This window comes from Bos indicus, chromosome 28 (assembly GCF_029378745.1).
Source record: "Bos indicus isolate NIAB-ARS_2022 breed Sahiwal x Tharparkar chromosome 28, NIAB-ARS_B.indTharparkar_mat_pri_1.0, whole genome shotgun sequence".
NCBI lineage: Eukaryota > Metazoa > Chordata > Mammalia > Artiodactyla > Bovidae > Bos > Bos indicus.
In genome coordinates this window covers 45,751,832-45,765,280 of record NC_091787.1, presented here as the reverse complement: position 1 = coordinate 45,765,280, position 13,449 = coordinate 45,751,832, and the positions used below count along the sequence as shown (strand labels likewise).

At 41.7% G+C, this 13,449-nt stretch overlaps 1 protein-coding gene across 2 annotated transcripts in view; it reads right to left on the bottom strand.

Annotated features, from left to right (window-relative positions):
• Positions 1-3,161: 3,161 nt before the first annotated feature.
• The window catches only part of LOC109553892 (zinc finger protein 32), a 28,451-nt gene continuing 18,163 nt past the window's right edge, over positions 3,162-13,449 (bottom strand). Inside the window, exons 3-5 of one of the 2 annotated variants that reach the window (XM_019953685.2) lie at positions 11,595-11,720; positions 7,578-7,711; positions 3,162-5,616 (exon numbers count right to left, since the gene is read on the bottom strand). In XM_019953685.2, coding sequence (XP_019809244.2) covers positions 4,136-5,350 — 1,215 coding nt within the window. In that variant the 5' untranslated portion in view covers positions 5,351-5,616; positions 7,578-7,711; positions 11,595-11,720 and the 3' untranslated portion in view covers positions 3,162-4,135. The remainder of the gene's footprint in view (positions 5,617-7,577; positions 7,712-11,594; positions 11,721-13,449) is intronic. The other variant, XM_019954171.2, reaches the window with a different exon arrangement.

Genomic DNA, 13,449 nt, shown 5'->3' with positions numbered 1-13,449 from the left:
TTCTGGTCAGAGTGTATCTTGTATGATTTCCATTCTTTTAAGTTGTTTGCAACGTTTTTTTGCCCATAACACGTACACTTGGGAAGAACATGTATTATGCTGTTGTTGGAGTATTCTAAATGTTAGTCAAGTTGGTCGATAATCTTGTATATCCTAACTGACTTTCTGTGCATTTGTGCTATCAATTACCAAGTGTTGAGATTGATAATTTGCCTACAGCTATTTCAATTTTGTTTTTATTTCATGCATTTTGAAGCTCTGTTATAAATGTATTGGAACTAGAAGATAACTGTTTTTCTGTTGGACTCACAAAAGTAGAATGCAGGTCTGTCCCTAAGGGCCATTTGATTTCTACAGAGAAGAAATTTCTCATCTTCTGCTGGTTGACAGTGCACATGGGTTAGGGGAGGAGGACATGTGTGTTTGGAATGAGGGGACTGTCCCGAATACAACATTAAGTTCACTGCTTTCCCTTTCATGTCTCATGCTCATAGTATTACGTATTTCTGAGCCTGCAGCCAAACTGGTTCCTTTTTGTCCTTAATGTAAGCCATATAAATGGCCCCTGCTTCTGCTCTGATACAATAGTTGTCTTTCATATTTCAGTTTTTTATTGAGACCTCCTGTTTACTGGTGGTTTTTCTCTTGTTCACTTCATTGCTGTGGTTTTGTAATTTATAGCATTTTAATGCTGTTAAGACAGATGTTCAACAGCAAATTTTCTAGTCCTTTCCCCTTACCCTTTTGCTTAGCTGACCAAACCCTGAATGATTTCTGTAGCGGCTGGAATCAGCTGCCGCACACTCCCTATGTATTAGCTTTGCCCAGCTCTATGTCTTGAAGCTGCTTGTCAGTATCACCTACTCTCAGGTACCACTCCAATGCCAGTTTTACTCTCACAACTACTTTAGGCATGTTGCTTTGGACTTTCCCTGGCTCTCATTACCTACTTTGCCTTCATACTCAGTCATGACTCTCTTTGGCCAATGAAAGTACAGCAAGAAAGGTCATGAAGCTGCGAATGTGAACTTCCAAATTTCTTTCTCTCTGGCTGTGCTGGGTCTCTGTTGCTGCACAGTCTTTCTCTAGTTGCGGTGAGGGGGCTTCTCATCATGGTGGCTTTTCTTGTTGCGGGGCAAAGGCTTGAGAGTGGACTTCAGTAGTTGCGGTATACATGCTTAACTGCCCCTCGGCATGTGGAATCTTCCCAGACCAGGGATCAAACCCTGTCCCCTGCATTGGTGGGCAGATTCTTAACCACTGGATCACCAGGGAAGTACCCCGTTTCTTTTTATCCCCTAACTCTGGCTGTCAGTGGTTTAAAAGATTATAATTTAGAAGTGTAACTGCAAGTAGTGGTCATATATTCACCAGTATTTTGAACTTAAGATCTTAAACAATCCATATAGAAAGTAAAAGCACCTACTGAGTAGGTAAGAATTTTAAGAATTTAATCTGTAACCTAGATTCTTTGCCAAATTTGTGATGGAATTATCAATCAAATACAATTATTGAGATTTTCCAAAGGTCTTTGTTCAGGTACCAGTAAAGGACCAATCTTAGGACAACCCTTGAATTCTGAAAAAGAACCATTTTGCAACACGTTTTTTTTTTTTTTTTTCATTTTCACATGTCTGAAGTTGAGATGTCTTAAAAATTAACGAAGTGTTTTCTCTTTGTCAATCTATGGCATCTTTAGGACTTCATGAAATGTGAGACATGCCCTGTTCTTCCTGCATTTTCTTTTTAAAATAATTTTCTTTACTTTTGGCTGTGCTGGGTCTTCATTGCTGTGTGGGCTTTTCTCTAGTTGCAGTGAGTAGAGGCTACTCTTTGGTTGCAGTTCGAAGGTTCCTCATTTGCTGTGGCTTCTCTTGTTGCAGAACACAGGCAATAGGGCATGCAGGCTTCAGCAGTTGTGGGCTCAGTAGCTGGGGCTCCTGGGCTCTAGAGCACAGGCTTAGTTGGTTCAAGCCATGTGGGATATTTTCAGATCAGGGATTGAATTTATGTCTCCTGCATTGGCAGGTGGATTCTCTATCACTGAGCCATCAGGAAGGCTCCTTTTCCTGCATTTTCATGCACAAGTTCCTTTTTCTGACTTTCCCTCCAAACTTCCTTACCACAATCAGCAAAATGCTTCCCAAGGGCTCTGACCACATTTCAATTTTTTAAGAAAGCTAATGCTTAAAAGAGAACAATAAAAGCTAAACAGAGTTAAAAACATTGCTAAATTAATGTATGTATAAAAGGAGACTTGGAAAACAGGCTAGTTTATAATCATTTGAGACTTGGACTTTAGATCTGCTCTCTGGACTCATAGATCTACTCTCGGGACTCACTACACATGGATTCTTATGATCATATTTGGCTCTAAGTCCCAAACAGAGTATATATATCAGCCAATTAGAAGACACATGTGACAAATAAGAGTCAAATCCAGAAGAGATGTTCACATATAATCTTATGAGGCCAGGAGGAACTGGGAGGGTTCATAATTCTAGCACTCACCAAAGCAGAATCACATCAGTTGTGATACCATCTTATGGTATCCAAACTAGTGAGGGTATTATGCAATGCCAAAGCACAGATGCTCAGTCACTACCCTAATCATTCTATGTGGGCTCCTTTGAGTTGGAGTCAAATATTCTGGGATTGCCTCTTGAAGGAAAGCAAGTCCTCCATTTCTTATTAGACATTAGCTACATTTCCTCTAAATTTAACATGTCACTTTCCTGTTATCCATGTCCAGTTAACTGTTTCAGGTTAACTTTGATCAGGATGTACCAGTTATAACCCCAGCTCCTCAAGGTAATAAATACTGCATCTATATCCCCCACCGTTTTTTCATGTACAGATTCTAGTCACTGGTGAGTAGCTAAACTATAGGTGACTAGGGAGCCTCTTAAGCCTCACTTGGGGAATCACTGTTTAGAAAATCAGGGTTGCAATTAGGCCATTGTATAGTTAACTTCTGCTTTACTTATGTATTCACTAAAAAACAATTTTCTCTCAACTATTTTACAAGCTTATTGTTTTACCTTCTAGGAGATGATCCTTAACCCTCTGAGGTATCCTAGCTCCACACCCCAATTGAATTATGTATGATAGAGTGCATATTTTAAGCCTTGTCGTCTCAACACATACTCTCCAAGCCTTCCTCAAGTTCCAAAGCGTAAATTTAATCAGAGAAGAAATACAGAAAGAAAGGGGAAAAGCCAAGCAAAACAAACAATAATCGTTTAGCCATTAAGTGAAGCAAGGACCTGTAATTCCTCTAGAATATAGATAATATTCTGAGCCATGTCCTTTGAGCTGTTTTGCAGATACTGAAACTGCCACCAGATGCAAGAAGTTGTTTGCTGCCCATAAGCAAGCAGACCCCAGATGGGTTAGAAACAGAAGGTTGATGATATTGACTCTTAATTGCCTCACCATCAACCAATGAGAAGAATGTCCATGAGCTGATCATGCACCCCACAGTCCCCTGTTCCTCACCTTATGTTTCTCTGAAAGCCATCAGTTTGGGTCTGATGAGCACCAGCTTCTTGGACTCCTTTGGTGCCCTGCAATAAATGGTGCACTTCCTTTACAACCCAGTGTCAGTAGATTGGCTTTACTCTGCTTGGCCAAGAAGACCCAAGTGTGGCTCAGTAACAATGTTGTCAAAGCAAATGACTTTTGGGGGTTATAGCAAATATTAAAACATATTGTGCAATCATAGTTTAAAGAGGGCTACTCAGGACTGGAAGGAAATATGAAAAACACAAGGCACACGATTTGAAGAGAAAGCCAAAGTCCCAGATTCTCAGCGAGTGTGAACAAAGTCAACGTGTTCTGCTTAGACAAATATAAGCTTCTTGCACTTAGAAATGCTGGGTAGGATATGTAGCTCTAGTAACACTGGGTGAATGACAAAGTACAGACGTTTTCGCTCTGCCCATCTAAGCAACAAGAACAATCAATTCACTGTGTAGCATAACAAAGTGCTTGGTACTTAAATACCTTGAGTGAATGACTTTCAGTGAGGGAACATATCTGAATAACTCTTACTATATCCTGAGACTGTGAAAGTAAGAGTGATGTTAGAAATACTGAAGTCTTTGAAGTAAGAGCATGTGATTGAAGACCTCATTTAATGGGGATCTTTCCTGTGGACCCGCTGGTGGATGTGGAGGTTGGAGCTCTGGCTGAAGCCCTTCCCACATTTGTTGCACTCGTAGGGCTTCTCTCCAGTGTGGACTCTCTGGTGGATGAGGAGTTTGGAGCTCTGGCTGAAGCCCTTCCCACACTTGCCACAGTGATAGGGCTTCTCCCCAGTGTGGACTCTCAGGTGGATGCGGAGGTCTGAGCTCTGGCTGAAGCCCTTCCCGCAGTCGTAGCACTGGTAAGGCTTCTCCCCTGTGTGTGAACAGCGGTGGATGTGAAGGTTTGAGCTCTGACTGAAGCCCTTTCCGCACTCCCCACACTTGTAGGGCCTCTCCCCTGTGTGGATGCGCTGGTGGATGTGCAGGTTGGAGCGCTGACTGAAGCTCATGCCGCACTCCCCACACTCGTAGGGCTTCTCGCCAGTGTGCACTCGCTGGTGGATGTGCAGTTTGGAGCTCTGAGTAAAGCCCTTCCCGCACTTGTCGCATTTATAAGGCTTCTCACCTGTGTGGACTGAGTGATGAATGAGCAGACTTGAACTCCTGGTGAAGCCCTTTCCACACTTATCGCACTTATAAGGCTTCTCATCTGCGTGGACTTCACGGTGGATGAGGAGACTTGAGCTCCTTGTGAAGCCCTTCCCACACTGATCACATCTGTAGGGCTTTTCTTCAGTGTGGTCCCTCTGATGAAGGACTAGATCTGAGCGCTCCCTGAAGTCCCTGCCACACTGACTACATTTGAATACTTTCTGTGAAGGGCGGATTTTCTCACCAGGGTGACCACCTGGGCTGGCGGTACATGTTTTCCCACAGTCTTGATGGCTACAGGGCTTCTCCTCTGTATGAGCTCTCTGATAATGATGACTGGCCACCCGAGATTTCCAACCACAAACGTCTTTGTGGTTATAGTCAAAGGGCTCCAAGGATTCTTTCAACTGGCCAGTATGGCAGACTGTCTCCCCTTTGAGCAATGGCAAGACTACTTCTTTTACATCAGCCACAAGTTTATCTTGAAGGTTCTCTGAACAATGCTCGATGGGAGGACTTTTTGCCCCTGTCAGTTTCCTCTCAGTGCTTTCTTCAGTTACAAACAGACTTTTGCTTTCCTGAGGATCCTGGGGCTCTTTCTTACAGAATGAGGAGTCCTGGGTGGCCATCTGGATTGGGACTTTCAAAGATGAATAGTCTTCACTCTCCATGTTTTTCTAAATCATCACTCTGAAGAGTCACCACACTGCTTGTGGTTCCTGGAAATATTAGAAGATACTTTTCTCCACTTCTGACAAGTAGAAAGATCCAGTTCAGGGTTACTTACACCTCCCTGTGAATATTCACAATTTAATTCTGACTCCTCGTTACTGTACTAAGCCACCTCTTCCAAAATTTGCCAGCAGGAAGGCTCTAGAGGTAATAGATAACATAAGTACTTTATCTTCATTTTCCACAAAATTTTCATTCAAGTCTCCTAGGAAACAAAGGGAATTCAGTGATAACAAACAAAATTTCAAGATTTCAGAGCTGCCTAAGGTAACTAGCAAAAAGTTCAGTCTTGTCCTTTACTCATGTCCTTTGGGTTAATGTCAGGAAGGGAGAGGCCTTGGGTACACAAAACAGAAATCTTGTCTCTGCTTTTAAGTACTGCCAATAAAAGCATTTGTACCCTAGCGTTGTAGAAGGCTATGAATCCCACATCCTTGTTATCCCACAATTAACATTTATTCCATTTTATCAATTAAATGTCAATGAAAATAAAATGAAGTACTTGACTTTAATAAGTGTTTGGGATACAAAGAAGAAAATACAAATCCTTTTGCTTGATAAGCTAGAATCTACTGGGAAGAAAGACAAATAGGTCAACAGTAATGCCATGTAAGTGCTTCTATATAGATGCATGCACAGCTAGTCATGGGGACACAGAAGGAAGGGCAGTTGGCTCAAACCTTGGGGAAGATTTCTAGGAGCAAATGTAAGGGGAAAAAAAGTGGAATGTGGAGAGAAAATATGACATGTTCTGGAAAAGTATAAGTAGTTTCTTGTGAAGGAAATAAAACAGGTAACAGTGGAAAGACTACGCCTGGAGAGAAAGACAAGGGCCAGAATAAAGGGCTCGGTGTGTAGCTAGAGATCCCCCGAGAGATGTAAAGCTATTAAGGATTACAGTTGTGAGTGAAATGACTGACTCTGTGATTATAAATACCATCATAAATGAGCAAGACTTTAAGGTGGAGAGAGAGCTGCTGTAGCAAATCAGGAGTGTGATGAGGAGGATGGTTACGGACAGAAAGGGAGAGATTTGTTCTAAATCACATGACAACTGACTAAACTCAAAAGGGAAAGCAGGCCCCAAGCATGACCCTCAAGTCCCTTGAATGAGTGACGAGGTATGGGCTACTATCTCATAAGACAGGGGATCTTAATCTCCAAGGCTAGAGTAGGGAAGGGGACAGAAAACAAACTCGGAATCTCACTTTTTAAATTTGTGGTGCTGGTGGAATATTCTGTTCAGTAAGTGAAACATGTGGGTCTGGAGCTCCTGGGAGAGAACTGTGCTAGGAATATAGATTATAGACTTACTGTAGATGGTCCCTGACTTACGACGGCTTCACTTACAAACTGTCGACTTTATGGTGGTGTGACAGTGACATGCCTTTGAATTCTGACCCTTTCCTGGGCTAGCAATATGCTGGACAAACCTCCCTCGTGATGCTGGGCAATGGCCGCAGCTGCAGCTCCAAACAGCATGCTCACAGCCACGGTCTTTCACTTTCAGTGCAGCGTTCAATGAACTGCACGAGGCCTTCAGCACTATTATACAACAGGCTTTGTGTTAGGTGCTTTTGCTCAACTTTAGGCCAGTGTCAGTGTTCTGAGCATAATTAAGGCAGGTTAAGCTAATTTATGATGTTCAGCAGATTAGGTGTATTAAAGGCATTTTTGACTTAAAAGTATTTTTCCATTTACAATGAATTTATGGGGATATAACCCAACTAGAAGTTAAGGAAGATCTGTAGTATGTATGTTAATCAAAACAATTAGGGTGAAGATTCTTATATTACACTGAAACGACCAAAATAAGAAAATCCACAATGGTCTTGGAAAAACAGACAGACTGCCATTACTAGAATAAAATCGCTAGGGAACTCCTTGTGATAGAGTGCAGATGGATGAGGTCTAATGGAGAAACAAACAAACAAAAAACAAATGCACAGCTCAAATTACGTACAGAAAAAGGCTCCTGAAGAAGTAGGAGAACGTCTGAAGAAGTCCGAGAAATTAAAATTCCAAGCTCAGAATCAACTATTCTGAAGTAAGAGAGGTTTGTTCTGGAAATAGGTTTATTATATCATGTTGGGCATTTCTAATGTCCCAGATAACATACTGGCCTTAAGAGGCAATCTCAAAAAAAGGGTCTACATCGTAACTCACCATCTGGATTCTTACTAGATTCATGCCAAGCCCAGTCAGCAGAGGTGTCCCCTGAGAGCTGAACACACGTGCACCAGGAAAGGGCTGAGCATCAGTGGGGTGGTGCACTCCAGGATCATGCTGCGAACATAGGACTTTTGAAAAAAGAGACAAGAAACATAAGGAAACAAACAAGAAAGGTAGAAACTCATGTCAATAAAGAGAGGCGCAAACTCATGACACAGTAAACAGAGGTAACAGAATTTAAAAGGTTCATAATGAAAACCCAGAGAAATCTGAGGGAATATCACATCTAAAAAACTACGACCTAATAATAAAATATAAACACACTGCTATAAAGAATAATTAGAATTTTTCTAAATTAATAAAAAGGTTGAAAACAATGATAATCATAATATTTGAGACTTGTTGTTCAGACACTGAGTTGTATCTGTCTCTTTACAACCCAAGGACCGCAGCACGCCAGGCTTCCCTGTCCTTCACTATCTCCCAGAGTTTGCTTAAACTCATGTCCATTGAGTTGGGGATGCCATCCAGCATTTAAGATTTACTGTCCTCATTTGGAGCACTCAGACAGCAGATGCATGGTCCTACGTGAGAAAAACTATTAGGACACTCACTCTGCACTGGAAGAACCATGGTTAAAATGATCGAGTAATTTGTGTCATAGCTACTGTCAGGCAGCCTGATTCTAAGGTCTGCAATCTAGATGGGTCAAATAGCTCAACGAATATCCACCTAAAATGAAGACTGAGGGGCACTCAAGGAACGCAAAGTAAAGGTAGACAGATGGATGACGAAAGCCTACCTTGTGCGAGTTTGATGAATATAGTGCAGGTAGAATGAAGAGAAAGAAATGACCAAAGAATTAACAGGGAAAAAATTTTCTTAGAATTCAGGAGTCAGGGCTCACTAAATGTTAAAAATTGTGAAACCTCAGGACTTCAACAAAACAAAAAAAACTCAAAAAAACCCCCCAAAAACCCAGAAAATGCTAAATGCATCTAGACAGAAAAGCCAAGTTATGTGCAAATACAAATGAGAATTATATTGACAGTGAACTACAGAATAGCAGTATTGTATACCTGAAGATAAACGAGCAATATCTTCTAATTTAGGAAATAAACTAACTGTAAAAGTAGCCTTCTATCTCATACCTAAGTCAATCAGTAGACTGGCTAGACACTTTTTCAGGTAAGGAAGGATTTAAAAAATTACTGAAACAATTATTCAGCAGTGTACTGTGGTAAAAATTTTTAAATTAAGAAAAAGATGACATATAAGAAATAGCAGTGAGCATTAAGAAATCAGTAAAATAGATAAGCTGAATCAACTGTTGATATATAAAAGAAAACAGTAATTAACCAAATCAACCAAAATGCTCTAGAAACAGAATGGAAAGGGAAAAACCTCAAATAAATATATTTTGAAAAGCAAAAATTAGTTGTAGGAAAAAACAAAAAGCAGAACTGTAATCTATGTATACTATTTGACTCTGCAGGAACAAGAGTTATGAAGTCAAAGCAATGTAAGTATTAATCACTGATGTGACTCTGACATAAACTCTCGGGATGATGGGCATGTTGGGGGAAATAATGAAGTCAATACAAAATATAAAATATTGATAAACTGAAAAAATAGCAGTATATCATAATATAATAAATTAAAACTAAAACTACCTGTTAACACTGGTTAAAAACCCAAAGCCCACTGACACATGTTGCTTGTGAATGTAAACTGGTATCACCCCTCAAGAAGGACATTTTAACAATTATGTCTCAAAACCACAAATCTCCGCGCTCAGCAGTCCAGCTCGGCGGTTTTATTCTTCAGATTTCTTGACACAGTTGTGAGCGCTACTTGCACAAGGTTTATTCACTGCAGACAGCTTGTGACAGCAAATGATCAGAATTCCAAGTAGAGACCCCACCTTTACTTTTGCCTCTGCACACCAGTCTCTTATCAAGCAGTCCCAGTGATACTGGGTAAATAAGTTCATACCATTGTATTGTCCCAATGGCTTCCCACTGAACTCAACACAAATTCACATTTTTTTACCAATGCCGTCAATGCCACGAATGAACCAACCCCCACTCTATTCTTCCCAGACGCTTCCTGTGTTCTAGCCACACTCCTTCTTTTAGGTGTCTGGGTCTCCTCGTGAACTATTCTCTTGCCTGGAATATTCTTCCCCTACCCAGTCACCTGTTTAATGCCCACTAATGCTTTAGGTCTCAGTTTAAACACCACTTCAGAGGCTTTCCTTGAACCTCTCAACAATACATTTATCACTCTTGTCCCATCCCATGCCCTCATTCTCTCAGAACACAATTCTCCATCCTTCACAGGACTTAATGAATTCACAGTAACACGCTGTATTTACTATAATGTCTCTTTTACAAGACTGTAAGACATATTTCTTTGCTGCTAAACTCCACAGCAGTCAATTTTTAAATCTTGATTCCCTGCTGTCTCAGACTGTAAAGAATCTGCCTGCAATGTGGGAGACCTGGGTTCAATCCTTGGGTTGGGAAGATACTCTGGAGAAGGGAATGGCAACCCACTCCAGTATTCTTGCCTGGAGAATTCCATGGGCAGAGGAGCCTGGAGAGCTATAGTGCACGGGGTTGCAGAGTCGGACTCGACTGAGTGACTCACACACACACGTGTACATAAAGCAGTGGAGTATTAGATACGTTGCTTTCCCTCCAGAAACCTGGCTGGAACCAAAGAAAATCAATCAGACTTGCAGATCTAATCGTTAAAATAAAAGTATACAAAAAATGTGTAATCAGGTATGAGCCTGTGAGATATAAATTGAAAGTTCCGAGAAAAGAAGGAGATCGAGGACCTCCCTGTTTGGTACACTGGATATCAATCTGCCTGCCAATGCTGGTGATATAGGTTTGATCACTGGTCCAGGAAGATCCCACATGCCATGGAGCAACTAAGCCATGCACCACAACCCAGGAGCCCGCGTGCCTCAACTACGGAAGCCCACGTGCTCTAGGGGCTGTGCTCCACGACAAGAGGAGCCACGGCAATGAGCAGCCTACTCACCGCAACGAAGAGTAGTCCTGCTCCCTGCAACTAGAGAAAAGCTGGCATGCAGCAACGAAGACCCAGCACAGCCAAAGATAGACAAAATTAACAAAAAAAAAAAGGAAAAGAAGGAGATTGAATGGGGGGTGGTCGAAGATCTCACACAGGTAAATTACTTGAAACAAAATCTTAACAGCCAGAATTCACAAGAAACCAGAGCATGGTAATCAAGGGCCCCAGAGCAAGGAAGCATGGAGACCTCAGGAAAACAGGCTTAGCTGGAAAGGAGGTCGACCATGGGGCAGCAGAGAATAATGCTCTGTAGTAAAAGTAGAGCTTGAAAGGCTCTGAAAGCGAGGGGGAGGTTTAGAGGCTCTACACCAGCAACTAAAGGTAATGGGCATGGAGAATTCTCCATTATACTATAATCCTCAACTTGCTCCAACTGAGAGAGCACATCTGAGACACACAGGTGTGGGTGACTGTGCAAAAAAAAAAAGCAGTCTCAAACTGGCTTATAAAGGACGGACCACATACGGTTTCTTGGACAATTCTCCACGTAAGACTACCATTCTCCAGTTCTCACCAAGTAAAGCTCTTTAGGGTCTTCCAGGTGGCACAGTGATGAAGAGCTCACCTGCCAGTGCAGGAGATGCCAGAGACATGGGTTGGACCCCTCGGTCAGGAAGATCCCTTAGGGCAGGAAATGGCAACCCACTCCAGTATTCTTGCCTGGAAAATTCCATGGACAGAGGAGCCTGGCGAGCTACAGTCCATGGGGTCACAAAAAGCTGGACATGACTGAGCATACACACACAAAGTTCTTTAGCTGCTTAGAATAATCAAAAACATCCTTTTCTGCCAAAAAGAAATTAAGAAAGTGATTCCTCAACTATAGCTGCTGGGGCCCCATCGATATTTAAATCTGAAGAAACAGAGACTCCAGGGCATTGGTGTTCAAGTTCATGTTCTTACCCACTGAGACCAAGTGGCTGTAGTTCTCCAGCATCACAGCTCTGTGCAGTTTCCTCTCAATAGAGTCCAGCAACCCCACTCTTTCTTGGTGAAGTCCACAGAGGCATCCTTGAATGCTACCTGTTCCTAAAACATTAAGCACATTCCTCCTCAACTGACAACCATCTGAACAAATGCCCCAGAAGGAAGGTGCGGTTGGGAGCACTGGAAGAGGGGAGAAGGATACAGAGGAAGTGTGTAGTTCAGGCTGATCTCAGTCTAGTTTGGATGGAGAACCTTTCCTTTCTCATTTCCTTGCTGGGCTGTCCTTTTGCCCCGTTCCTACTATCATCCTGATAGCCTTAACACTAAGGAGAACAATTTACTCAACATGCTAACCTCAAATTTCTTAATCTCTTTAATGCCAATGATCTTTGCCTCATTTCAAACTCAGGAACCACAATTAGGGCCATTTCACTATTTGGATCACTCTGTTTTTGAAATATTATGTCAAAATGCACACCTTAAAAACATCTTCCTATTTTTTCTTCTCTTCTTCCTCCCTCACATCTATTTTACCAAGATCATCATCCTTTACTCCTTCCTTTTTCCTCTCAGCCAAAGTATACTTCTGAGATCAATTTTTCCCCTAGTCATATAAATCATATGTCCTTTCTTCTTCTAAACTAAGTAGTCGAACATTCCTAGAAAATATAAAATAGCACATTTACCCACAACCATAGAACACCCTCCTTAGGTATTCCCAAACATTTATCTCTAGTCCTAACCTTTCTTCTCAATTCCAGGCTCAAACTTCCCATCTACACTCAGATGTCTAAAAGGCACTTAAAACATATCAAGCCCCAACAGAATTTTTTTTTTTTTTAATCTTTTGGCTGTGCCGCATAGCCTGTAGGGATCTTATTTCCCTGACATGGGATCAAACCTCTGCCCCCTGCTTTGGCAGTTCGGAGTCTTAACCACTGGACCACCGGGTAAGTCACCCCAACAGAATTCTTGCTCCCACAATCTCCATCAGTATCTGCTCTTCCCTGTTGTCCCCCAAGTGCCGCACAACCTACTAAACTGCTCAAGCCCAAATCCCAGAAGTCCTTTTGATTTTCTTCTCACTTCCTCACATTTTATTCATCACCAAGTCATCTCAACTCTGACTTTAAAGCATATCTGAAGCCACCCACTTCTCTCCAGCTTGCACTATTACCATTACAAGTCCCAGCTGTCGTTAACTTTCCACCTACACCAACCTCCTAAATTTGTCTTCCCACACATGATGAATCTTCCACACAGCAGAGGGTGATCTTTTAAAACACGTACCACGCATGGCATGAAACTCTGCAAAGGCTTTTCCATGCACATGGAATAAAATCCAGACTGTTCATTCTGGCCTGCAAGGCTTTACAGACTGGGGTCCTGTCAATTCTTCAAGCTCAGCCTGCGTCCTTCCCCCCTTACATTTCACCTGGCTTCTGTGACCACACTCAACTAATCTTTAAATCCTCAGCAAACAGCACACCTGACTCAAAATCTAAATGACAAATATTTATTTATAAATTCACAATTAAAATCATGAAATGATACAAGTAAAAGAGAAATCTCGAGATCATCCAACTCAGCACTCAATTTACAGATGAGAAAACTAAGGTTCATAACTGCAAAGTGACTCATTCAAAGTCACAGAGGAAGAGAAGGGTTAAATGGGACTCCTACCTTTCAGCAGAATCAAGGACAATGTCTGGTATACAGAAAACAGTAAGTACTGAGGGAATGAAGTCCTTTCTTTAAATTAAAAAAATTATTAACATATGCCAAGATCTCAAAATGTCACTGTTCTAGCAATCCCCAACTTCATCACAGT